The following is a 26,500-nucleotide window of genomic DNA, read 5'->3' on the forward strand; positions in this document are numbered from 1 at the left end:
TTCGAGATATCATAATTAGAATGATATAAAATTACATATGAAGAAAAAATGTGATGTGCAGATACTCACAGAGTTTGAACTGACACCAAATACACTAGGAAACACATGTGCAGCTGTAGGTGTCACACTAAAAACAATCCTACTGTAAACCTACAACATAGTTTTAGTTCCACCCTTCGCTACAGAACATGTTTTATGTTTTTTTTTTTGCATCAGTCTACAATTGTCCCTGCATAATGATGCCTTCGGTGGGGAGAACAATCACGATAAACATGCTGTATGATCATTTCCGGCAAAATAAAAAAAAAATGTGACTTGAAATTTGAGTTCTGAATGATCGGAACAGGATATAGAATACTTCTGAATGAAATGCACAAACATGCGCTAGACGGACGTCTTTGACGTTGAGGTGACAGCGTCTTGCTGTTTTTCAGCGTCTCGTAACCAGAGCTCATTGTTAAAATCGAGGTGTGTGTTGTCTGTTTGGTAGACAAGTTGTATGTCTACCAAACAGCGTAGATGAATGAAAATTCTGTGTGATTTTTGGTGTATAAAAAAAAAATCCAAGTAAATAGGATGGTGTTGTAGACCACCTAGATATGGACCATAAAACAGCAAACCTATTTTAATCAAATATTGAGCATTTCTAGATTAATCTTTACTCATTTACCATTTTAAATTGTAGTACTCATTTAGACTTAGTCATCAAAACTACTAATACGTTTTTGTCTTAAATTTGTTACTGGAATTTCATGCTGAACCTCCAAGGTCACATCATAATGCTCAAAACAACTGTTTAAACTGTCAGTCGTTGTCAGGAAAAAATATCATAAAACATTTTACAGTAACAATAAATTAATTATGACGTATGCAGCATAAACAAAAGGTTTTGCCATTTTTTTTCTTTCTTTAATGTTAAAAATGTTAATATTCAGTAAGCCATTAGAATAGAATAGAATAGAATAGAATAGATCATTCTTGCAAAATTTGAAATTTGATATCCGCATGACTTTCTTTCCTTATTGTAAACACAAAAGGAGATGTTTTGAAGAATGTCGGCACCATAAAACAAAAGCATATAGTGACAATGGGCTGTCACAAAAGCTCTTAGGACTGCTTTTATGGTGTTATTTTCCATTTTGTTTCCCAGAATTTTCATTTTGGGTTAAACCACATCTTTGAAGGCATCTGAATTGCTGCAGAATTGAGATGCTTAAGTTCTGTGTGCGCTAGGATAGAAACAGTAATATCCAAAGCTTGGTTTTGAATCCACAGCAAAATATTACAGGAAGTGTAGAAAAGTATGCATATGTAAATTTACAATTATTCATTTAACAGATGCTTTTATTCAAAGCGGTTTACAGGTGAGCAAGTTTGAAACACAAGTGCAGACACCATTCTGTTGCTCTCGCACATGAGTGTGTATTTCTAGTACACAAGTGGGCCTTGAAAGGGATAATATAATCAGATCAGCACATGCATAGTAAAAACACCTTTCTCTCTCATCTGTTAAGTGTGAGGCGGTGTCTCCTCCACTATTTCTGTCCTTTCCTTTGATGCTGATTTTAACCTCTACGCGAGCTGGGAGGGGGACACTTAACCACTCTCTGAACCATATAATTACCAATTTGTTTGCGACCAGGCACTGCTGCATCCTGGGAGTAAAATACAGCCTTGGTCTGGATGCAGGGCTGGAAATAGCTCAGAGGCAGGGCAGGGAACACGCAGAGTGGAGCCAGTCAAGCCATCCATTACTGCATCTAGGAGCATGTGGAAGAGATTTTCCCCTGCCAGTTCTTCACCACAAGCATCACCATTAGAGCACAGGGTGGAGACTGGTAAAGCGTGACTCTCTGAACGTGGAGGGATGTAGGCAAGTATGAGAGAGATGATCATAGGGAGAGTTTAGTTACACCAGGACTGATACGGCCCGGTTCTGCATGTAGAGCTACGGGACAGGCAAGTGATTTTGAATGTATGTTTATTTGAATGGTACAGTAAATATCTTTGTAGCTATTTAAAAAGAAATTGCTTGGAAAAGATATAACAGATGTGCTTATTTTGGTAAGTTGTATTATACATATATAGTGTTTCAAATGGTGTTTTAAAGTTTAACTGAAAACTGTATGAATTACAGAATTTCTTTATATATTTACTATGTCCATGCATTTATGACAGCATACACTGTAGCTGGAATGTATTTCTTAAACTTATGCAAATCCTAGTGACTTATGATTTCCAGAACAATTTTAGAATGTTCCAAACGCTCAAAAAATGAACTCGGTATCGTCAGCTCTAGTTAATCCAACCATGTTCATATTACTCAAAAAATGTATGTAACTAAGGGAACTTAAATTAACTGAGTTGATTCAACTAAAAAATAGTGTCTTGTCAGCTTTACTTAATCCATGTGTGTTGGGACAACATTAGTATTTTTTGTTTGGTTAACAGAAGTTGGGCAGAGGATTTCTAGTTTGATGCATGCTTTGAAATGGAAAAACAATTAAGCGTTTGTATATTTGTCTTTGAGTAAGATGAAAATATTTTTAGGTTACCATCATGGTGAAGAGTGAAGCTTCAGCCTGGTAGAACCAATACATTTTGAGTACTCTGCATGTTACTTCAGCCAATAATGGCTGTACTAACCACAGCACAGTGACCAAGTTGCGCTCAGTTTTACATGTGTTTAGCATGCTAACATGTTCTGTCACTAGCTAGCATATTATATATATATATATATATATATATATATATATATATATATATATATATATATATATATATATATATATATATATATATATATATATATATATATAAGTTATTTTGACCTGTTACATTTTGTTTTACATTTTGAGTTACTTAAGTTCCCCCTACTTGGAAAATACTTATAAATACTATATTTAAGTTGAAATTACATGGTAATTTTAATTTATGCAAACTAATTTCAAACTTGTGGAAACAAATGAAGTGAATGAAGTTTAGCCAAAGAGTTATTTTGTGTGTGTGTGTGTGTGTGTGTGTGTGTGTGTGTGTGTGTGTGTGTGTGTGTGTGTGTGTGTGTGTGTGTGTGTGTGTTGTGTATTTATCACTTTGTGGGTACCAAATGTCCCCAATAAGGATAGTAAAACACGAAAAACGTTTGACCTTGTGGGCACATTTTGTCGGTCCCCATGAGGAAAACAGCTTATAAATCATACTAAATTATGTTTTTTGAAAATGTTAAAATGCAGACAGTTTTCTGTGAGGGTTAGGTTTAGGGGTAGGGTTAGGTTTAGGGGATAGAATATAAAGTTTGTACAGTATAAAAACCATTATGTCTATGGAAAGTCCCCATAAAACATGGAAACACAACATTTCATAAATGACCAAGAAATAGTGCAGGATCTTTCTTCTTCATTTATTTTTTTATTGATTATAATCATAAAACTTTTTATTTATTTCCAGATTTAAAAAAAGATGACTTTTGGACCCTACTGTACCTGTGTTTGTACACTCTGACCAAAAGTCATTTGAGAATTCATCTTGAAGTATTACAGCGATCAAATACTGCATAGAAAACAGTGTTCAGTCCAGTGCAATTGCATTTCAGCCTAAATCGATTTGGAGGAAATTGATGCCTTCCACGTTATGTGATTTGTATTCTCCATCATTCTCGTTACAGCTTTGTTTACTGTTTGTAAGCATTGTGTATTTGAGTCTGTAATAAGGGTCATTGAGATGCACTTTGGATGTGAGAGAGCAGAGAGGTTCTCAGAACTGTTCAGAATGCATTTAGTTAAATAGAAAGAGCCATTCCTGAAACGCTATCTTGACATTGGTTTGTGAAGCGTCACTGCTGGAATCAAACTTGAACATGGATGCTTCTCTGCTGTGTGACTTTTCTCAATTGTATCAGATCTTTCATCTGGTTTTACATTGCATGATGTGCCGTTTAATTGCATAACACAGGGCCAAAGGTTGACCTGTTGCATAGAAAGCTGAATTTCTAACCAAAACTTATGGTATATATGGAATATATGTAAAAACTATTGCTGTACATCACTGAATCAACCTGAATACTTAAGGTTACACCAACAAAAAAACATTTAAAAATGTCATCAAGTAGAAATAGCATCTTAACAATTGTAGGTTACCACTTATAGAGTACTATTCAAACAGTGCATTCATTTTGTGCCATCACAAAACAAGAATGTCCAACTGGTCATTGAGTAGGAGACCTTATGGTTTATGTTTTTAAGAGAATTTTAAGAGATTTAAAGTGTTAGTTAACTCAAAATTGAAAATGTTGTCATCGTTTACACTGGCATAGGCATGGGTGGTCATAGGTCGGTGCCACCCAGTGGCATTCAGGCCCTCCCAGTTATTGTCTTATGCCCCTATTTCACCAACACCCAAACATTTTTTGGCCTCGAACCTTGAACTGCTAATGTCAGAGGCTGTTGGGCTAGATTAGGTCAGCATCAAAGCTTTCAAAACAGCAGCTCAAAAAACAAAGATGTCTCTCATTATAACAAAGCTATTTATATAAAAATGGAAAGTGTCCACCAACCATGACACAAGCCCTGATCAGTCTGATTCTTAAAAAGGACAAAGATCCAAGCGAGTGTAAGAATTACCGTCCAATTTCCCTGATCCAGCTAGATTCTAAGATATTATATAAAAAATAAAATAATAATAATACAATTTGGCTAACCGATTGAGTAATCTCTTATACATATAGGTCAGGTGGGGTTTATTCGGGGCCGCAACTCTTCTGATAACATCAGGCATTTCATCATGTGTCAGTTGTGAATGATTTCCGGTCACTGCCATCTCGCTTGATGCCGAAAAAGCGTTTGATATGGTAGAATGGAATTATCTTTTTAAGATTTTGGAAATGTACGGAATCGGGAATACTTTTATTGGGTGAAATAAATTACTTTATAGACACCCGGTAGATGTTTTTCAAATGATTGGCTTAATTTCAGAATATTTTACTCTAGATAGGGGAACCCGGTTTTGTATTGAGCAGTAAGTTCTTGCCCCTATCTTGCCATTGCAAAGCCTTTCTATCAAACTGTCCAGAGAAGTTACGTTATACACTGTTATCAGGCAATGGAAGTATGGTCAAAAGTGTCCAGAATGTTTAATTCAGACATTTATTTAAATGTTGCCATGAGCATATGGCTGAACCCAATGTTTTGTATTAATAAGTCCCCTTTCTGCTGGACCGAGTGGATTGTGAGGGAGGTTAGTACACTCGGTGGCCTATAGAAGAGTTGAGTGTTGAGATCCTTTGAATATATATACCTTACTATGGTTCCTTAAAGCACCATAGCACTAATAGTTCTTTAGAGAACTTGCAATATCATGGTTCCTTGTGGAACTTAAAAGGGTTCTTTGTGGAACTGAAAAGGGTTCCTTGTGGAACTTAAAAGGGTTCTTTGTGGAACTGAAAAGGGATTCCTTGTGGCACCGCTGTGAAGAACACAAGAAATTCTAAACTGTATTTTTTAATAAGAAAGGGCCCCAGAGCGATATACAGTCAGGAGGCCCAGAATACCTTGCTACAGCCCTGATGGGTGCGGTTGCATCGTTTTCAGTGATGGCAATTTAAAACGTCTTTTATAGAATACTGCCATTAAGGAGCTGTCTGATTCAGGCCAAGCCAGTTTGGTTTGTGTTTAAACTAGTAGATTAATCACTTTCAGAAAAATACCATGGTATTACCATTTTCGGGTATGTTGGCTACACATTCAAAATCATGATGACGAAGTCAAAATGGAAGCAGCAGAGATAAAATGATTTCATCCTTTCGCTCCTGTCCCAGCTGAGGTCTCTGCATGCCACTGCCCTCAGAAACTTATAAGTAAACATACTAAAACAAGTGATAATGTGAGCAATTTTGTGTACATCTCATGAGCATACATAATAGTAAATTGTATTAGGCTATGTGTAGGCACATATATTGGCATTTAATCAACCAGGTTTGCTTTCAAGGAAAATTTATTTTGCTATTCATGATCAGAAGAACTCTATGGATTATTAATGCACATTGATGATGTAACACTTTTAATGCATGTCTTGCATGTCTCAAATGTTCTATAATGTACTTCCTTGTATTCTCTTCTCAAAAGACTGTTCCACCCATCTCATTTCAGAGCTAAAAATTGCTGGCCTTTCATTATAACCACAGAAGAGAGTAACCCACAGTGCCTAACAGGAGAGTGTTGCCAAGAACGTGGTAATTAGTGGGTAGTTGTGGGTACTCATGGCGTCTCCGGACCACCAAGAAACTAAGGACCCCACAGACACCGCCAGAACAGATAGACCTCTGACCATTGCTACATCTTGCCCTGTCCACAGCCACAATTCTGAGGACAAAAAGCAGAACGGATTGAGGAAGGGCCTGGTGAGACATCGGGACTACGTCAAAATCTCTGTGCCGGAAGGGAAAGGCAACAGATTGCCATCAGAATGGTGGAAGACATTCATCGCTTTGTTTTATGCCATTTTAAACCTGGTTCTGACCACAGTTACGATCACAGTGGTCCATGAGAGAGTGCCTCCCAAGGAGAGCAGCCCACCTCTGCCAGATAAGTTCTTTGATTATATAGACCGCGTGCAGTGGGCATTTATAGTGACTGAGGTCAATGGGATGGTTCTGGTGTCCATCTGGTCCATTCAGTTGCTCTTTCACAGATACAAGTAAGAGGCATCACTCAACATTTACAGGTCTAATGGTGATTTAATTCATCATACCAACTATTGGCAGTGTATTGTATTGGAGTATCATTAGAATACACTGACATTTAATGGTTTGAGTAAATTAAGAATGAATTTGGGCAGGATGCAGAAATGGGATAGTCTTAATAGTCTTAAGAAGGATGGGAAAAATTAATCTTGCAATGAAGCAAGAGTCTCACTGCTATCAAAAAGCCATTTTATGACTCTTTCCACAGAAAGGGTACAATTAAAATGTTAAAATACTCACTGTTTCAAAAGCATAGCCATGAGACATAAATAATATGCATCTTAACATGATTTTAGTGTGATAAAATCACTAAACTTTTCCGTGTAAAATTCTGTGTTGCCATGAAAACGTAACGCCATAAACCATAAAACACAAAAACGGTGATTTACACAAATGCAGCCCAAAAAATAGATGCGCTTTAACAGAGGAATTCATGAACATTTTTAAACCCTCCAAAATTTGGAGACAATTTACTTAATTAAATACAACAATTTACTTAAATAAATATTTGTGGAAATCAACATTATGATATAAATGTTAAAAGATTATATTAATAAATAGTACTAATTAATATTAATAGTAGTTAATTAATTAGTAATACTCTATTATAATTAATTAATTAATAATAACAATTACTATTCATTAATATTAATCAACTTAATATTATAATAGCTTTTTTTATGTTATAATTATTTTATATAAGGTTAGCAGTTTTACAAACATGTTACCAAAATTTGGGAACTGTGTATATATACAGTTAAAACCCTGGTTTGTTTGATTTTGTAATTATTAATTATTATAATAATGTAATTATTAATTATTATAGTTATTACATATTTATTAAGCATTAGTAACATGTAACAAGATTGCAGATTTTACCTGAATGCATTGCAATGCACTGCGTTTTGCTGTTCTGCTTTATTTTATGTTTATAAAATATGCTACTTTGGATGCTATGTTGATGTATTATACAAAAGTTTATTTAACATATTTTATTATTCTTTCTCCAAAGTATTTGTGCTTTAATTGCTTTTGTTAAAGGTAACCAGACACCGATTTTACTCTGTTCATTCAAAGTAGCTTATACAAAGTTATAATGCTCTAGAAATTAGCATATATACATGAAAATAACATTGTGAAACACAAAGTAAATGTTTGCAATGAAGCTGATGCAAACATCTATCAGAATTATGACTGGATTACTTGTGGTCAATGTGGTGAATTAAAAATGATTCGCAACCTAAAGTAATGAAACTTTTCAATGATACAAATTTACTTTAAATCTTTCTGTTGTTTACAGGGCTATTGTGGGAAGACGCTATTTCTTTCTGCTGGGCACATTGTACATGTATAGATGCATCACCATGTACATCACCACTCTACCTGTGCCTGGCATGCACATGGTCTGTGCCCCGAAGGTACACATCAATTTAAAAAAAAGTATTTCAATTGTTACTCTTTGCCATCTTCTCCTCAAGATCTTATACCTGGATATTGTAAGACAAGAAAATGCATTATTAAATCTGTAGTGTGCCTTGTTTTCCTCTCGACAAACTTTGAACCACTGCAAACAGTTGTGCTATTTTTGCACTTTTGTGTGGGGGCCTGGGTAGCTCAGCGAGCAAAGACACTGACTACCACACCTGGAGTCACGAGTTGGAATCCAGGTTGTGCTGAGTGACTCTGCCAGGTCTCCTGAGCAACCAAATTGGCCCGGTTGCTAGGGAGGTTAGAGTCACGTGGGGTAACCTCCTCATGGTCTCTATAATGTGGTTCTCACTCTCGGTGGGGCACGTGGTGAGTTGTGCGTGGATGCCGCGGAGAATAGTGTGAAGCCTCAACGCGTGCTATGTCTCCGCGGTAACGCACTCAACAAGCAACTTGATAAGATGCGTGGATTGACAGTCTCGGACATGGAGGCAACTGAGATTCCCGGAGAGCCACCCTGATTGAGGCGTGTCACCATGCCACCATGAGGACCTAGAGCGCATTGGAAATTGGACATTCCAAATTTGGGAGTAAAGGGGAGAAAATTATGTAACTAATTACATAATTAGGGGCCAGTGGTGGCTCAGCGGTTAAGGCTCTGGGTTACTGACCAAAAGGTCGGGGGTTCAAGATACCACTGTTGGGCCCTTGAGCAAGGCTCTTGACCCTATCTGCTCCAGGGGTGCTGTTTCATGGCTGACCCTGCGCTCTGACCCCAGCTTAGTTGGGATATGCGAAAACAACTGCATTTCATTGGCTCTGTACCTGTACTCTGCACAATGACAATAAAGTTGAATCTTATCTTATCGTATCTCTAACAAGGCAATATAAGCACTGGTGTAGCACTGCACCATGCATATTTAAATTATGTAATTGTAATCCTTATTGACACAAACATGCCTTCCATGTTAATTATACTTGTTATAGACTGCATATTATTCACAAAAGTCAGCAATCATGGCTGCAGTAATTCATCAAATGATGGGAAGAAGTGTTATAAACAGGCATATTTCCTGATGGTATTTTTACTTTCCACTTTTGGCATTTTAAAGAGACAATTTAGGTGTCTGGAACACAGTGGTGGACTGACGCTGTACAGTACCATTAAAATATGCCATATCATGGTAGTGTGCTGCATCATCGACAACCTTGCACTTAGAACCAGTCTGCAAAATGTGGGATTGTGCCGAGCAAACTGTATGTTTGTGCCATTACCTGACATGTATAATTCCTTTAAGGCTTAAACAATGCAGATGTGCATATAAACGACTCTGTCAGCAGACACAATTCCTTCATAGGCAATGTAACCCTCTTAAAGGGATAGCTCCACCAAATTGAAAATTCTCTCATCATTTACTCACCCTCATGCTATCCAAGATATGTTTGCCTTTGTGTTTCTGTTGAACACAAATTATGATTTCCAGAAGGATATATCATCTCTGTAGGTCCATATAATGCAAGTAAATGGGTGCCAAATTTGTGACGCTCCAAAAAGCACATAAAGGCAGCAGAAAAGTAATCCATACGACTCCAGTGTTTTAATCCATATTTTCAGAAGTGATACGATAGGTGTGAATGAGAAACAAGTCAATATTTAGGTCTTTTTACCTAGAAATTCTTCTCCCTGCCCAGTACGGGGAGATATGCATGGAGAATATGAATCACCAAAAACACAAGTAGAAGAATGTGAAAGTGAAAGTGGAGATTGATTTAGCAGGGAGGAGGATTTCTAGGAAAAAAGGACTGAAATATTGATCTGTTACTTACCCACACCCATCATATTGCTTCTGAAGACATTGATTTAACCACTGGTGTCTTTTGCCAACTTTTATGCTGATTTATGTGATTTTTGGAGCTTTCAAAAATCTGCCACCCATTCATTTGCATTGTATGGCCAACAGAGCTGAAAAACTATTCTAGAAATCTTAATTTGAGTTCAACAGATGAAAGAAAGTCATACACATCTGGGATGGAGTAAGGGGGAGTCAATGGTGAGAGAATAAATATTTTTGGGTGAACTATTTCTTTAATGTGTCTCTCTTCTACCCTTTCATTCAGCTCTATGGAGATTCCCAGGCAATGCTGCAACGTGTTCTGCAGTTGATCTCTGGTGGTGGTTTATCAATAACTGGCTCTCATCTGCTGTGTGGAGACTTCCTGTACAGTGGACACACTGTCATGCTCACGCTCACATACCTCTTCATCAAGGAGTGTATGTAACTTTGCTTTGTCCCCAAACTGGAATGCTCATGACTGATCACACTGTTTTTGACACATTCATTCTTTTATTGCAGATTCTCCTCGTTCTTTCTGGTGTTATCACCTGCTGTGTTGGTTAATGGCTGCTGTGAGTGTAGTGTGCATCTTGGTGGCCCATGAGCACTACAGCGTGGATGTGGTGGTGGCCTATTTTATCACCACCCGACTGTTCTACTGGTATCACACTATGGCCAACTTGCAGGTATGTATAACTGTAATGTCAACGAGTAAAGTTTAATAAGGGTAATATAATTTTTGAAATCAAAACCATCAATTATTTATATGTGTATGTAAATATGTGTATATGTGTACTACTAGAAATTAACTAAAAGCCTTAAAACTCCATGTAAAAGGGTTAAAATTGGAAAGGAGGAGGCGGGAACTGGCTGAACAATCAAAGTAATATTTAATGAAACAAAAAGACAAAAACATAAACACACACACACACGGCAGCTGTGTGTTGCTCTCTCCCGAACTGCCACATCCGGCTGCATTTATCCCTCTCCTCGGCTGATTAGACCGATTGAGGGCCGGGCATCACAGAGACACTCATATTGAGGTGTGTGTCATTAGGGCACCATAACAGCACTAAGCCTCATACATAAAGTGTTTACATGACTCAGAGAAAACAGTATCAAAATCCATTAGGCCATTAGGCATTCAAGATCACTCCCTGATGGTTTCAAAAGTGCAGAGTAGTCCATTAAAGCAATTCTTGCTTTTTATACAGGAAAAAAAATACTTTTACACAATCAAAACACATAACAGTTTCGGTTGCATATGATATCAAATGTGTGGTGGTGATAGCCAATAAAAGCATCGCCTAAAGAATAGATTTACACGTGCACTTCAGCGATTAAGGCTTTGAGCTGATGATGCACTGCAAATGTCACAGGTTCAATCCCTTTCAGGTGATGTAAGTGTCTTGTGCCTTTGTCCTGAGGTTGCTCCATGGATTTTTTTCTCTGATAATAATGCTGATTATCATTATATTTGCTAATCTAAATTGCTTTGGATCTAAACTGCCATCTACTTAAATGACCATTGATAACTCTGTTATGTAGATGTAATCATACAGTAGGACTATTTGCAATAGTTAAAAATTACTAAAGGTATTATTACTTACCAAGTGTCTATTATGTATGTAATGTAAATGTATCTATTTCTATTTTAGAAAACAGAGGTACGATTTATCGGCATGGCCAAAACTGTTTCTTTCTCTTCTTTTCATCCTTGTAAAGTATTCTTGAAAGTACATTCTTTACTGTTTTCAACAGACTTTAAAGTGTTCTCCGAACAACTACCTCACTCACACCTGGTGGAATCCTGTGTTTAACTTCTTTGAGAGGAACGTTCAGACCCAAGTGCCCTGTTCTTTCTGCTGGCCAATCACATGCCCCCTTGCCTGCCTGAAGAACCCCTGTAAGAATTATTCCATGGTGCAGAGTGGCCGGGAAGAGTGATTATTTCTGTCACAGTGAATTCAGCATAATGTTTTGTACAGTATTTTGCTTATGGCTATCTAAATGTTTACATCATACAGAAAACCAAAGACTGTAATGGTTTGATATTGTGAAATGGACCCATAGCAATGAGCCAAAGTACTTTTTGCATTGCATTTTTATAGTAATTTATTTGCTGTCAATGTGGCCACTTACAGAAACACAAGGATTTACAGTAAATGGCCTAGTGGAAGTGGTATAATTATAAAATGGATTTGCAGAAATCCTCTCTTCTCTCTTTCTCTCTTTGTTTCTATCACAAGATAAACCAACATTGTTTGCATTCCCTCTTGTTGCCTTATTTTGCCTATTTAATTGTCCTTTAAAATATATGTTTACCCAAGCTGGTGTTGTTTAGAAATGTTTCATTAATTTACTACAATACTATTTTATATTATAATTGCATGCACATTTTTTAGAGACCTGTTTAAGTATTTTATATATATATATATATATATATATATATATATATATATATATATATATATATATATATATATATATATATATATATATATATATTTTTTTTTTTTTTTTTTTTTTTTTCATGTACATAATAATATTTTTTACTTAGATTAAATAACCAGATAATTTACCACACGAAGCACATTTGTTAGGTTGCCTGACAAAACATTTTTACAGTGTATGTATTGACTCATAGACACGTGAAATAAACATTAAAACGTGAAGTGAGAACGTCACTTGCCGTCACGTGCGCCTTTGCTGCAGCTCTCTGTTCTAATTGGATCAATTTTACCCACCCATATTTGACGTCATCGGTTGATTCACCAATCACCTTTCGTCGTGCTCGTTTCACCCAATGAAAAACAAAAGCACCCAACCTATGTCGCTCGAAACGCAACAGCAGAGGAAGAAATGTGTGTGATCAGCACAAAACAAGTATTGATCAAGAGGAACTATGTTTTCTGTTTCGGGATTCAGTTTATTTGATTAGTGCAGGAATCATGGACGCTGTACTGCGTCAGCTGTGGCAGGAGATACATCTAACAAATGTGTTTTCTGCTGCAAACCTCTTGGCCCTGACTGTGTTTGTGCTTGTTTTCTATGTGCTGCAACGGCGTCAAAGCAATAAAAGATACGCGAACATTCCTCCGGGTCCAAAACCATGGCCCGTCGTGGGCAACTTCGGCGGCTTCCTCGTGCCTTCGTTTATTTTAAGACGATTCAGACATAATTCAGAAGAGTCCAGGAAAAGGGACTCAAACCCACTGTCGCCTCAAACCGGACTAACGGAGATGGCCAAACTGTATGGGAACATCTTAAGTATCTTTGTTGGACCTCAGCTCATCGTGGTGCTGACGGGATATGACGCTGTTCGGGACGCTCTGTCAAACCACGCGGATGCCTTTTCAGACAGACCAGAAATACCCCTTGTAACTATTATAACGAAGAGGAAAGGTAATAACACAAGTCATAGACAAAGACTGCTGCATGTCATGATAGAATAAAATAGTACAGAATCCAGAAGCGGATAGAATAAAACAACATACTGGATATAATGTGTCATTTTCAAGTGTTTGTCACTTTAAACTGGATCATTTTCCTGTTCCGTAAGTTCATTGCGTGTAATGTCTAAAAGTTGATTTTGAGGCAAGTTTATCTAATTGTTATTATTATTATTATTATTATTTAAATGTTGCAAATATATGCTGCTAATGAAAATCCCTGAAATGTACACATTTCTTTTGAGACAAAATACAAATTTATCATTTCCAGTTTTGTTTATGGTCATTAAGTCAAACATTTTTCAATAACTGTCCAATAAGTGAAAGGGTAGTATTTGGGATAAAAAGCCCCTCTGTTGCATAGGCTAAAAGTCCCTGTTAAACACATTGTTTTTCTTAAGTGGGGCGAATAGATTTGTTATAATAAAAATGTTCAAAGTGGGCTCACGTTGACTTGGTCAGTCATGATAGATATTAGTTTGTTTATAGAATACTTAAGATGTAATAAACTGCCAAATGTGTTGAAATTAACAGGAAATGAATGTCTGTTTGCTGAAGTCATTTTGAGGAGGCATCGTCTTAATTTGTTACTCAAGAAAGCATATTGGTGTCACAAATTGTTCCCTATAACTATTTCCCTGGTACCCACACGATAGCACTTTAAACCCCCTAGAGGCCTTTTACCCCCTCGCCACTTTTTTTATTATTTTTTTAACTGAATTTAACCTAAACAACCTTCTGTTAGTAGTTCTTTTCACTCAAATTATGTTGTTTCATTAATATGAAGAATAGAATAGAATAAAGCAGTGCAGAATAGAATAAAACAGTGCAGAATAGGATTGAATAAAACAGTGCAGAATATAATAGAATAAAACAGTGCAGAATTGAATAGAATAAAGCAGTGCAGAATAGGATTGAATAAAACAGTGCAGAATATAATAGAATAAAACAGTGCAGAATAGAATAAAACAGTGCAGAATAGAATAGAATAAAACAGTGCAGAATAGAATAGAATAAAACAGTGCAGAATAGAATAAAACAGTGCAGAATAGAATAAAACAGTGCAGAATAGAATAGAATAAAACAGTGCAGAATATAATAGAATAAAACAGTGCAGAATAGAATAGAATAAAACAGTGCAGAATAGAATAAAACAGTGCAGAATAGAATAGAATAAAACAGTGCAGAATAGAATAGAATAAAACAGTGCAGAATAGAATAAAACAGTGCAGAATAGAATAGAATAAAACAGTGCAGAATATAATAGAATAAAACAGTGCAGAATAGAATAGAATAAAACAGTGCAGAATAGAATAAAACAGTGCAGAATAGAATAGAATAAAACAGTGCAGAATAGAATAAAACAGTGCAGAATAGAATAGAATAAAACAGTGCAGAATAGAATAAAACAGTGCAGAATAGAATAAAGCAGTGCAGAATAGAATAGAATAAAACAGTGCAGAATAGAATAAAACAGTGCAGAATAGAATAAAGCAGTGCAGAATAGAATAGAATAAAACAGTGCAGAATAGAATAAAACAGTGCAGAATAGAATAAAACAGTGCAGAATAGAATAAAGCAGTGCAGAATATAATAGAATAAAACAGTGCAGAATAGAATAAAACAGTGCAGAATAGAATAGAATAAAACAGTGCAGAATATAATAGAATAAAACAGTGCAGAATAGAATAAAACAGTGCAGAATAGAATAAAACAGTGCAGAATAGAATAGAATAAAACAGTGCAGAATAGAATAGAATAAAACAGTGCAGAATAGAATAAAACAGTGCAGAATAGAATAAAACAGTGCAGAATAGAATAAAGCAGTGCAGAATAGAATAGAATAAAACAGTGCAGAATAGAATAAAACAGTGCAGAATAGAATAAAGCAGTGCAGAATATAATAGAATAAAACAGTGCAGAATAGAATAAAACAGTGCAGAATAGAATAGAATAAAACAGTGCAGAATAGAATAAAACAGTGCAGAATAGAATAAAACAGTGCAGAATAGAATAGAATAAAACAGTGCAGAATAGAATAAAACAGTGCAGAATAGAATAAAACAGTGCAGAATAGAATAAAGCAGTGCAGAATAGAATAGAATAAAACAGTGCAGAATAGAATAAAACAGTGCAGAATAGAATAAAGCAGTGCAGAATAGAATAGAATAAAACAGTGCAGAATAGAATAAAACAGTGCAGAATAGAATAAAACAGTGCAGAATAGAATAAAGCAGTGCAGAATAGAATAGAATAAAACAGTGCAGAATATAATAGAATAAAAAAGTGCAGAATAGAATAAAACAGTGCAGAATAGAATAAAACAGTGCAGAATAGAATAAAGCAGTGCAGAATATAATAGAATAAAACAGTGCAGAATAGAATAAAACAGTGCAGAATAGAATAGAATAAAACAGTGCAGAATAGAATGGAATAAAACAGTGCAGAATAGAATAAAACAGTGCAGAATAGAATAAAACAGTGCAGAATAGAATAGAATAAAACAGTGCAGAATAGAATAAAACAGTGCAGAATAGAATAAAGCAGTGCAGAATATAATAGAATAAAACAGTGCAGAATAGAATAAAACAGTGCAGAATAGAATAAAACAGTGCAGAATTGAATAGAATAAAACAGTGCAGAATAGAATAAAACAGTGCAGAATTGAATAGAATAAAACAGTGCAGAATATAATAGAATAAAACAGTGCAGAATAGAATAAAACAGTGCAGAATAGAATAAAACAGTGCAGAATTGAATAGAATAAAACAGTGCAGAATTGAATAGAATAAAACAGTGCAGAATAGAAGAGATTAAATCAGTGCAGAATAGAATAAAACAGTGCAGAATAGAATAAAACAGTGCAGAATTGAATAGAATAAAACAGTGCAGAATTGAATAGAATAAAACAGTGCAGAATAGAAGAGATTAAAACAGTGCAGAATAGAATAAAACAGTGCAGAATTGAATAGAATAAAACAGTGCAGAATAGAAGAGATTAAAACAGTGCAGAATAGAATAAAACAGTGCAGAATAGAATAAAACAGTGCAGAATAGAATAAAACAGTGCAGAATAAAATAAAACAGTGCAGAATAGAAGAGATTAAAACAGTGCAGAATAGAATAAAACAGTGCAGAATAGAATAAAACAGTGCAGAATAGAATAAAACAGTGCAGAATAAAATAAAACAGTGCAGAATAGAAGAGATTAAAACAGTGCAGAATAGAATAAAACAGTGCAGAATAGAATAAAACAGTGCAGAATAAAATAAAACAGTGCAGAATAGAATAAAACAGTGCAGAATAGAATAGAATAAAACAGTGCAGAATAGAATAAAACAGTGCAGAATAGAATAAAACAGTGTAGAATAAAATAAAACAGTGCAGAATAGAATAAAACAGTGCAGAATAGAATAAAACAGTGCAGAATAAAATAAAACAGTGCAGAATAGAATAAAACAGTGCAGAATAGAATAGAATAAAACAGTGCAGAATAGAATAGTATACAATACAATTCAATACAATATAAATTTCACATGTCTGAGCCTGTTTGCATGTATCCAAAGGATAACAATTAAATATGAACTTTAATACAAAATAATTATTGCATCTCTTAATGAAAAGAAAAAAACAGTAACATTACATTGTCGAACACCAGAGCTTTTTAAACGGTATCTTGTTCACAGGGATTGTGTTTGCACCTTATGGTCCCCTGTGGCGGACAAACCGTAAGTTCTGTCACAGCACTCTCCGCAGCTTTGGCTTCGGCAAACTGAGTCTGGAGCCATGTATACATGAAGGCCTGACCATGATTAAAACAGAGCTGCAGAGTCTAACTAAGAAAGCAGGGGCTTCTGGTGTCAATCTCACCCCTCTAATCAGCAATGCAGTCTCCAACGTCATCTCCTTAATGAGTCTGGGGCAGCGTTTCCATCACCAGGACCAGGAGTTTCAAACCATGTTGGATCTCATGGCTCATGGATTGGAGATTAGTGTCAGCAGCTCCATTTTGCTGATCAACATCTTTCCCTGGCTCTACTACCTACCCTACGGTGTTTTCAAGGAGCTGCGGCGCGTGGAGCTTGATATCACAGCGTTCTTGAAGAAAATAATTGCGAGGCACAGGGCCACACTGGATCCAGAGAATCCCAGAGATTTAATAGATATGTATCTGGTGGAGATGCTGGCCCAACAAGCGGCAGGTACAAGCTCAGAAAAGAGCATGTTTTCTGAGGACGATCTCTTCTACATCATTGGAGACCTCTTCATTGCGGGCACCGATACCACCACTAATAGCGTGCTATGGAGTATACTCTATATGTGCTTGTATACTGATGTGCAAGGTAGATTAACCTGCATTTAATAATATTGACACTGCAATAATCATATATTATCAATACAGCAATATATAATTTACAGTTATAATTTAAGGTAAAAGTGAATGATATTGAGTTAGCAATCTAAATTTGTGGTTTAAAATGCATAATTATTTTACTTATAGTGAACTCTGTCATTATTTACCTTTATGTCATTCCAATCCCGTATGCTGTTTTTGTTTTGTCCGTGGAACACAAAAGGATAATTTTTTAAGAACCTAAGGTCACAGCAGCAGCTCATATTGACCATGTGTGTTAAAAAGGACAACAACAAACATAAAAGATGCCATATGTCCTGTGTGCTATATTCCAAGTCTTCTGAAGTAATACAATACAGGTCATTATCCACTGATAGTCTGCTACAACTTTAAAATTAAATACTGTATGGCACCTTTGGCACAGATTGATGTCAGTTACATTAAACGTCATTGATTCTTTCATGTGGTAAAGAAAAAAATAATGGCCAAATGTCTAACTTGACTAGTTTAATTAACGTAAAAAATATACTATAGACAACAAATATGATTAAATGCTACTTATGTCTGAATCATCTCGACTATATAAGGATACAGCAACAAAATACATTTTAAGGGTTAGATCAGGTAGAAATAGCTCCTTAAGGTAATAGTTGCAGGTTACCACTTTTTACAGTGTATTAAATGACTTCAGAAGGCTTGGAATATAGTTCACATGTCGTATGGACTACTTTAATGATCATTTCTATGGTGTTTTTGGTCTTTTTGGAATGGAAAAGAGCTGCATGAACATTCTTCATTAATTACGTTTTTACGCTACACTGAAAACAAGTACAGCATACAAGTTTTGAACAACATGATGGTGAGTAAATAATGACAGAATTCCTTTCAATTGATTTTCAATAAACATGATATATGACTTTGTTCTATGTTCCCTCAGAAAAAGTTCAACAGGAGATCGATGGAGTGGTGGGGTCTGGGAGAGTCCCGTCTCTAACAGACAAAGGCAGTTTGCCATACACAGAAGCTACTATCATGGAAGTACAGAGAATGACTGTTGTGGTACCGCTGTCAATACCCCACATGGCTTCTGAAACCACAGGTGAGGTTTGACCTTTTGCAGAAAAATATTGAAGTGAAATTTGCTTCCTAATGGAATATAACCACTAGTTCTGGCAATGTTATCTATCTTGTTACTTTGACAATTTTCGGGGTTTCATATATTTAGTTATAGTTCACCCAAAACATTTTAATTCAGTAATTGTTTACTCACCCCTGTATGTTATAACCCAATATGATCGTATTTCTTTTTCTTAACACAAAGGGAGAAATTGTAAAACAAAGTTGTGCTCAGTGATGTCATACAATGGTAGTTTATGGTGACCACCACTTCAAGCTTCAAAAGGACGCAGAAGTATAATTCAGAAGTCTAATAAATTATTCTATGGGACTCAGGATTGTTATGAAAACATATGATAAGGTTTGGTGCAAAGTGATACTATAGAACAGAACACAGCTGCACACAAACCAGAAAACTAACTAAACATGTCAGAGTTTGTAGTCCAAAAATAGATGCATTTATCCGTTGCATAGAAATCATTCTCCATTAACACCATTGAGAATAATGGAAATGTCAAAAATCTAAAAGTAATACATTAAATGCATAACAGTAATGAGAATATAGGAGGCAAAAGTGATTAACTGCCTTAACAAAATATCACAATGCAAAGAAATTCTCTTAAAGAAATAGTTCACCCAAAAATGAAAATGCTCTCATAATTTACTCACCCTCATGCCATCCCAGATGTGTATGACTCTTTCTTCTGCAGAACACAAATTAAGATTTTTAGAAGAATGTCACCGATCTGTAGGTCCATACAATGCAAGTGAATGGTGACGAGAACTTTGAAGCTCCAAAAAGAACATAAAAGTCAGCATATAAGTAATCCAGTTAAAAGACTCCATTTGTTTAAATCATATTTTCTGAATTGATCCAATTGGTTTTGGATGAGAACAGACCAAAATGTAACTCCTTTTTCACTATAAATCTTGACATCAGCATTCTCCTTGGCGATCATGATTTTAAGCTTGATTACACTTCCTACGCCATCTAGCCATCTTGTTTCTACTAAAAATGACTTGATTTCCTAGTGCTTGATGCGTGCACAGAGTACACGTCATATGGATTACATTTCTGCTGCATTTATGTGGTTTTTGGAGCTTCAAAGTTTTAGTCACCATTCACTTGCATTGTATGGACCTACATGTTACATGTATGGTGATGTTCTTCTAAAAATCTTTGTTTGTGTTCTGCAGAAGAAAGAAAGTCTTACACTTATGGGTTGGCATGAGGGTCAGTAAATGAGGGTGAGAATTTTCATTTATGGGTGAACTATCCCTTTAATGGTCCTCAAAATAAGCTTTATTTTCTTTTTGCTGAATGTTTTTGACTTTTTGTCTCTAGAATGTTAAATAATTCTGATTTGGGGCTGTTTTGAAGCCATTGATTAAAAAGTCAGTTTTTTTATTATTATTTGACTGTCTAAAGTAAATTATTAATGAATACCACTGGACCAGGTCAATTTAACCTTTGCCATAAACTGCAGATGGGCTCTAACAAACAGACTTTAACCTGAATCAATATTTTATCTCAATTCCAAAGAGTCTTTGTTGCTCAAGTAGTCTCACCATCCAAAAACTTTTAGAGGTCACATTATAAAGCATAAAGATACAACAATTGAGTAGCACTTGAACTGAATTTGACATTTGTCTCTTCACAGAGTTCAGAGGTTACACTATTCCTAAAGGCACCGTTATCATCCCAAACCTCTGGTCTGTACACAGAGATCCCACTGTGTGGGAAAAACCTGATGATTTTAATCCAACACGATTCCTGGATGAACAGGGAAAGCTGCTCAGGAAAGATTGCTTTATTCCATTTGGCATAGGTATATTTTAACTACAAAATATAGTCTAAAAATGTTAATATTTATCAGTTTTTTTTTTTTTTTTATACATATTTTAGAATAAGAGTAAAGTCCTCATATTATGTAGTGACCAAAAAATTAATTAAAAAAATTCAATGTATCAATCTTATATTTTAGCTTCCTTTGTCGACATTACAACACTGCGCATTCAACTTCATGAGATTTTTAAACAGTTTTGAGAAATTCATATGTAGGCACAATTTCTATTTGTCTACTAAACTAATTGCAAGCAATTAAGCATAAACCTTGTGGTGTACACTAAACTGGCTTGATTAAGGAATCAAAACTATGTTCAGTTCACTCAAACTTTCCCATATGTCACAGGTCGGAGGGTGTGTATGGGAGAACAGCTGGCAAAGATGGAGCTGTTTGTGATGTTTAGCAGTTTGATGCAGGCCTTCACTTTCAGGCTCCCGGAGGGGACACCTCCTCCATCCATGAACGGACGGTTCGGTCTGACTCTGGCTCCATGCCCATTTACTGTTTGTGCGACAGCACGCTGATCAGATGACAGATGTCATGCCTGAAGCTCAGTGGCATCTTTGGAAAGCAAATTGCACTGGATTGCAATTGACAAATTGCAAAGAGTATGGACCATAAACAAAAAGTAGCTTTTTGGGTTTGTATTGTGTGTGCAACTGTTTGTGGCACATTTGAGATTATTTTTTTTACATTTGGTTTGTCTGAGAATGACATAAACTAATTGAAAAAAAATATTCATATATCATATCAGTTTAATTATAAACATGTTATGATCAAATATACATTTCATGTCCTGCAAATTGCCTTCTGTACCATTTCAGATATAATCATGTTATTTTGTGGCAATTAATTGTGACCTATTTTATTATAATTTTATTTGGATAATGATTCCTGGAGCAATTATTTCAAAGGAACACTTGCTTAAACATTATCATGCTCTTAACACTTTACAATAAGGTTGTGTTCATTAACATTAGTGCAATAAGTTAACATGAACTAACAATGAACAATACTTGTACAGCACTTATTGGTCTTGGTTATGTTAATTATACATATCCAAATATATTTGTGAATTAAATAAATAGTTTCGTACGGATCAATATTTAAGTCCTTTTTACTATAAATACTTCTCATGCACAATAGGTGACGATATGCATGAAGAATGCAAATCGGCAATAACAAAAGAAGAAAGTGGAGATTGATAGTAAAAAATATTACTTAAATATTGATCTGTATCTCACCCACACTTATCATATCAGAAGACATTCAGAACCACATTGAACCACTGGAGAAGTATGGATTACTTTTATGCTGCCTTTATGTGCTTTTTGGAGCTTTTAAGTTTTAGTCACCATCCACTTGCATTGTATGGACCTACAGAGCTGGTATAACCTACTGAAAAGCTTTGTTTGTGAAGCAGAAGAAAGAAAGTCATACATATCTGGCATGGCATGAGGGTGAGCAAATGATGAGTATTTTCATTTGTAGGTGAACTAGCCCTTTAAAATGTGCAAACATTAACATTATAAACATATATTCTGAACTAACAATGAGCATTAGTATTTTGATAAATTAACATTGACCAAGATTAATAAATGCTGTAAAAATAATTGTTCATTGTTTGTTTATGATGCATTAACATTTAGACTTTACTGTAAAGTGTTACAAAAATAATGTTATGTTAGTTTTAAAATAGATATTTCTTGTTCTGCACCATTTCACTTATAATTCTATTATTTTGTGACTTTGTTTTTTAATTATTGCATAATAATTATTAGAGCAATTATTTCCAAATGCAAAAACACTTACTGGTAAGTATTATGATATCATTTGGCATATATTTGTGTCACTATAAAAATCTAATTATTATCTTATGATCTGATGAAACAATACAGTTTTGCAAGTTGTAATAAATTATTTGAAATGACATAATGAATTTGATTTCCCTCATCCATGTGACATTATATCCCCTAAAACTACCTATAAAAAATATAAATGAATTGTTTGCAAACTACTATTACATGTGATAGTCGTTTGCATACAACTGATCATTTCAACCTTCCAGCACGCGCAGAACACAGCAAAGTGCACGCGCGCCATCTGTCAGTGAATCATCACGCGCCAGTTCGTTAGGTCGCTGTCATCACCTACTGCAAGACAAGCAGCAATTATTCATTTTTCAGGTAGGTGCAATAACGGCATTCAGTGCAACATTTCGCAACATTTTTCACAAGTGCCTAAAACTTTTGCACAGTGCTGTGTGTATGTATGTATGTATGTATATATATATATATATATATATATATATATATATATATATATATATATATATATATATATATATACACTCACCTAAAAGATTATTAGGAACACCTGTTCAGTTTCTCATTAATGCAATTATCTAATCAACCAATCACATGGCAGTTGCTTCAATACATTTAGGGGTGTGGTCCTGGTCAAGACAATCTCCTGAACTCCAAACTGAATGTCAGAATGGGAAAGAAAGGGGATTTAAGCAATTTTAAGCGTGGCATGGTTGTTGGTGCCAGACGGGCCGGTCTGAGTATTTCACAATCTGCTCAGTTACTGGGATTTTCACGCACAACCATTTCTAGGGTTTACAAAGAATGGTGTGAAAAGGGAAAAACATCCAGTATGCGGCAGTCCTGTGGGCTGAAAATGCCTTGTTGATGCTAGAGGTCAGAGGAGAATGGGCCGACTGATTCAAGCTGATAGAAGAGCAACTTTGCCTGAAATAACCACTCGTTACAACCGAGGTATGCAGCAAAGCATTTGTGAAGCCACAACACGCACAACCTTGAGGCGGATGGGCTACAACAGCAGAAGACCCCACCGGGTACCTCTCATCTCCACTACAAATAGGAAAAAGAGGCTACAATTTGCAAGAGCTCACCAAAATTGGACAGTTGAAGACTGGAAAAATGTTGCCTGGTCTGATGAGTCTCGATTTCTGTTGAGACATTCAGATGGTAGAGTCAGAATTTGGCGTAAAACAGAATGAGAACATGGATCCATCATGCCTTGTTACCACTGTGCAGGCTGGTGGTGGTGGTGTAATGGTGTGGGGGATGTTTTCTTGGCACACTTTAGGCCCCTTAGTGCCAATTGGGCATCGTTTAAATGCCACGGCCTACCTGAGCATTGTTTCTGACCATGTCCATCCCTTTATGGCCACCATGTACCCATCCTCTGATGGCTACTTCCAGCAGGATAATGCACCATGTCACAAAGCTTGAATCATTTCAAATTGGTTTCTTGAACATGACAATGAGTTCACTGTACTAAAATGGCCCCCACAGTCACCAGATCTCAACCCAATAGAGCATCTTTGGGATGTGGTGGAACGGGAGCTTCGTGCCCTGGATGTGCATCCCACAAATCTCCATCAACTGCAAGATGCTATCCTATCAATATGGGCCAACATTTCTAAAGAATGCTTTCAGCACCTTGTTGAATCAATGCCACGTAGAATTAAGGCAGTTCTGAAGGTGAAAGGGGGTCAAACACAGTATTAGTATGGTGTTCCTAATAATCCTTTAGGTGAGTGTATATACATATATACAGTATATATATATATATATACTGTACTGTACTGTGCACACGCACATCGATCAGCCACAACATTAAAACCATCTGCCTAATATCGTGCAGGTACCCCTCGTGCTGCCAAAAAAGATCTGACCCATAGAGTGATGGACTCCACGTGGACTCATGTGGTATCTGGCACCAAGACGTTAGCAGAAGATCCTTTAAGTCCTGTAAGTTGCGAGGTGGGGCCTCCATGGTCAGACTTGTTAGTCCAACACATCCTATAGATGCTCAATCGGATTGAGATCTGGGGAATTTGGAGGCCATTTCAACACATTGAACACTTTGTCAAGTTCCTCAAACCATTCCTGAACAATTTTTGCAGTGCGCATTATCCTGCTGAAAGAGGTCACTGCCATCAGGGAATACCGTTGCCATGAAGGGGTGTATGTGGTCTGCAACAATCTTTAGGTAGGTGGTACGTGACAAAGTAACATCCACATGAATGCAAGGACCCAAGGTTTCCTAGCAGAACATTGCCCAGAGTATCACACTGCCTCTTTCTGCCTTCTTCCCATAGTGCATCCTGCTGCCATCTCTTCCCTAGGTAAACATTGCACACGCAACCGACCTTCCACATGATCTAAAAGAAAACGTGATTGATCAGACCAACCTACCTTCTTCCATTGCTACATGATCCAGTTCTCTTGCGCTTTCGGCGGTGGACAGGGGTCAGCATGGGCACTCTGAACGGTCTGCAGCTACTCAGCCCCATTCGCAGCAAGCTGCGATGCACTGTGCATGTTCTGACACCTTTCTATCATGCCCAGCATTAAGTTTTTAAAGCAATTTGTGCTACATTACTCTTCTCTGGGATCAGACAAGATGGGCTAGCATTCACTCCTCATGTGCATCACTGAGCCTTGGGAGTACACGACCTTTCGCAGGTTCACCAGTTGCTTCGACCACTTTTGGTAGATACTAACCACTGCATACCGTGAACACCCCACAAGACCTGCTGTTTTGGAGATACTCTGACCCAGTTGTCTAGCCATCACAATTTAGCTCTTGTCAAAGTTGCTCAGATCCTTACGCTTGCCCATTTTTCCTGCTTCCAACACATGAGATTCAAGAACTGACTGTTCACTTCCTAATATATCCCACCCTTGACAGGTGCCACTGTAACAAGATAATAAATGTTATTCACGTCACTGAGTCAGTGGTTTTAATTTTGTGGCTGATCAGTGTGTGTGTGTGTGTGTGTGTGTGTGTGTGTGTGTGTGAGCGTGTATTTATCACTTTGTGGGGACCAAATGTCCCCATAAGGATAGTAAAACCCGAAATGTTTGACCTTGTGGGGACATTTTGTCGGTCCCCATGAGGAAAACAGCTTATAAATCATACTAAATTATGTTTTTTGAAAATGTAAAAATGCAGAAAGTTTTCTGTGAGGGTTAGGTTTAGGGGTAGGGTTAGGTTTAGGGGATAGAATATAAAGTTTGTACAGTATAAAAAAAATTATGTCTATGGAAAGTCCCCATAAAACATGGAAACACAACATGTGTGTGTGTGTGTGTGTGTGTGTGTGTGTGTGTGTGTGTGTGTGTATATATTTTGTCATTTTGTTGTTTACAAAAAGTTGTAGAAGTACCCCAAAAATCTGAACTATATATCTGATATCTGAACTACTACTTTAATGGATAATATTGCTCTATTGTTAGTTAAAATGTTGAAAGATAACTGTCTGTCACATTCTCTAGGATGGCGAGGCGTTCATTTAGAAAGTTCTCAAGAATGTGTCTATGAAAACCTCAAAGTCAAAAAGGATCTCTTTGTATCACTGGATAAAGTGGCTCCAGAGTAAGCATGACTATGCAGAGTTTGTATATATATTGTTTAGGAGTTAAATATTACAACTTTTAGTGTTGGATCAGTTGTATTTGCTCTCTTCAGGTATACCATCTTTGCAAGCTACACATCCTCTCTGCCAATCACAGACATCGCAAGCTCCAATGCCAGATTAGATCATTTTGGTTGTCTACTTTTTTTCAACCCCGTTCCAGTGATGAAGCTGGTCGAGGTTTGGATTGTGCTTTTGTTTCTTCCACTGCACAGCCATTAAAATGATAGTTCACCAAAAAATGATAATTCTCGCATAAATTTCTCACACTAATGCTGTC

At 36.2% G+C, this 26,500-nt stretch overlaps 2 protein-coding genes across 3 annotated transcripts; both read left to right on the forward strand.

Moving 5' to 3' along the window:
- The first annotated feature begins 1,743 nt into the window (after nucleotides 1–1,743).
- Nucleotides 1,744–12,328, forward strand: LOC127651858 (phosphatidylcholine:ceramide cholinephosphotransferase 2-like). Of its 2 annotated transcripts, none has more exons than XM_052137894.1 (6): nucleotides 1,744–1,975; nucleotides 6,144–6,690; nucleotides 8,037–8,154; nucleotides 10,283–10,436; nucleotides 10,519–10,685; nucleotides 11,761–12,328. In XM_052137894.1, the coding sequence occupies exons 2-6, from the start codon at nucleotides 6,254–6,256 to the stop codon at nucleotides 11,944–11,946; spliced, it is 1,062 nt and encodes a 353-aa protein (XP_051993854.1). In that variant the 5' UTR covers nucleotides 1,744–1,975; nucleotides 6,144–6,253; the 3' UTR covers nucleotides 11,947–12,328. The 2 variants fall into 2 exon arrangements, with proteins under 2 accessions (XP_051993854.1, XP_051993853.1); XM_052137893.1 differs by having other exon boundaries at nucleotides 1,745–1,959.
- Nucleotides 12,329–12,670: 342 nt separating this feature from the next.
- Nucleotides 12,671–25,921, forward strand: LOC127652194 (cytochrome P450 2U1). Its single transcript, XM_052138266.1, has 7 exons — nucleotides 12,671–13,404; nucleotides 17,138–17,794; nucleotides 18,743–18,904; nucleotides 20,583–20,750; nucleotides 21,114–22,954; nucleotides 24,444–24,791; nucleotides 24,901–25,921. The coding sequence occupies exons 1-5, from the start codon at nucleotides 12,951–12,953 to the stop codon at nucleotides 21,290–21,292; spliced, it is 1,620 nt and encodes a 539-aa protein (XP_051994226.1). The 5' UTR covers nucleotides 12,671–12,950; the 3' UTR covers nucleotides 21,293–22,954; nucleotides 24,444–24,791; nucleotides 24,901–25,921.
- The last annotated feature ends 579 nt before the right edge of the window (nucleotides 25,922–26,500 follow it).

This window comes from Xyrauchen texanus, chromosome 11, assembly GCF_025860055.1.
Source record: "Xyrauchen texanus isolate HMW12.3.18 chromosome 11, RBS_HiC_50CHRs, whole genome shotgun sequence".
Lineage (NCBI taxonomy): Eukaryota > Metazoa > Chordata > Actinopteri > Cypriniformes > Catostomidae > Xyrauchen > Xyrauchen texanus.

Excerpts from the sequence above, each read along its gene's own strand:
- LOC127651858 (XM_052137894.1), top strand. The coding sequence starts at position 6,254 with ATGGCGTCTCCGGACCACCAAGAAACTAAGGACCCCACAGACACCGCC. Across the intron at positions 6,691-8,036 it reads TTGCTCTTTCACAGATACAA|GGCTATTGTGGGAAGACGCT; the intron begins GTAAGAGGCATC and ends TGTTGTTTACAG. Across the intron at positions 10,437-10,518 it reads ATACCTCTTCATCAAGGAGT|ATTCTCCTCGTTCTTTCTGG; the intron begins GTATGTAACTTT and ends CTTTTATTGCAG.
- LOC127652194 (XM_052138266.1), top strand. The coding sequence starts at position 12,951 with ATGGACGCTGTACTGCGTCAGCTGTGGCAGGAGATACATCTAACAAAT. Across the intron at positions 13,405-17,137 it reads TATTATAACGAAGAGGAAAG|GGATTGTGTTTGCACCTTAT; the intron begins GTAATAACACAA and ends TCTTGTTCACAG. Across the intron at positions 20,751-21,113 it reads CTTTATTCCATTTGGCATAG|GTCGGAGGGTGTGTATGGGA; the intron begins GTATATTTTAAC and ends CATATGTCACAG.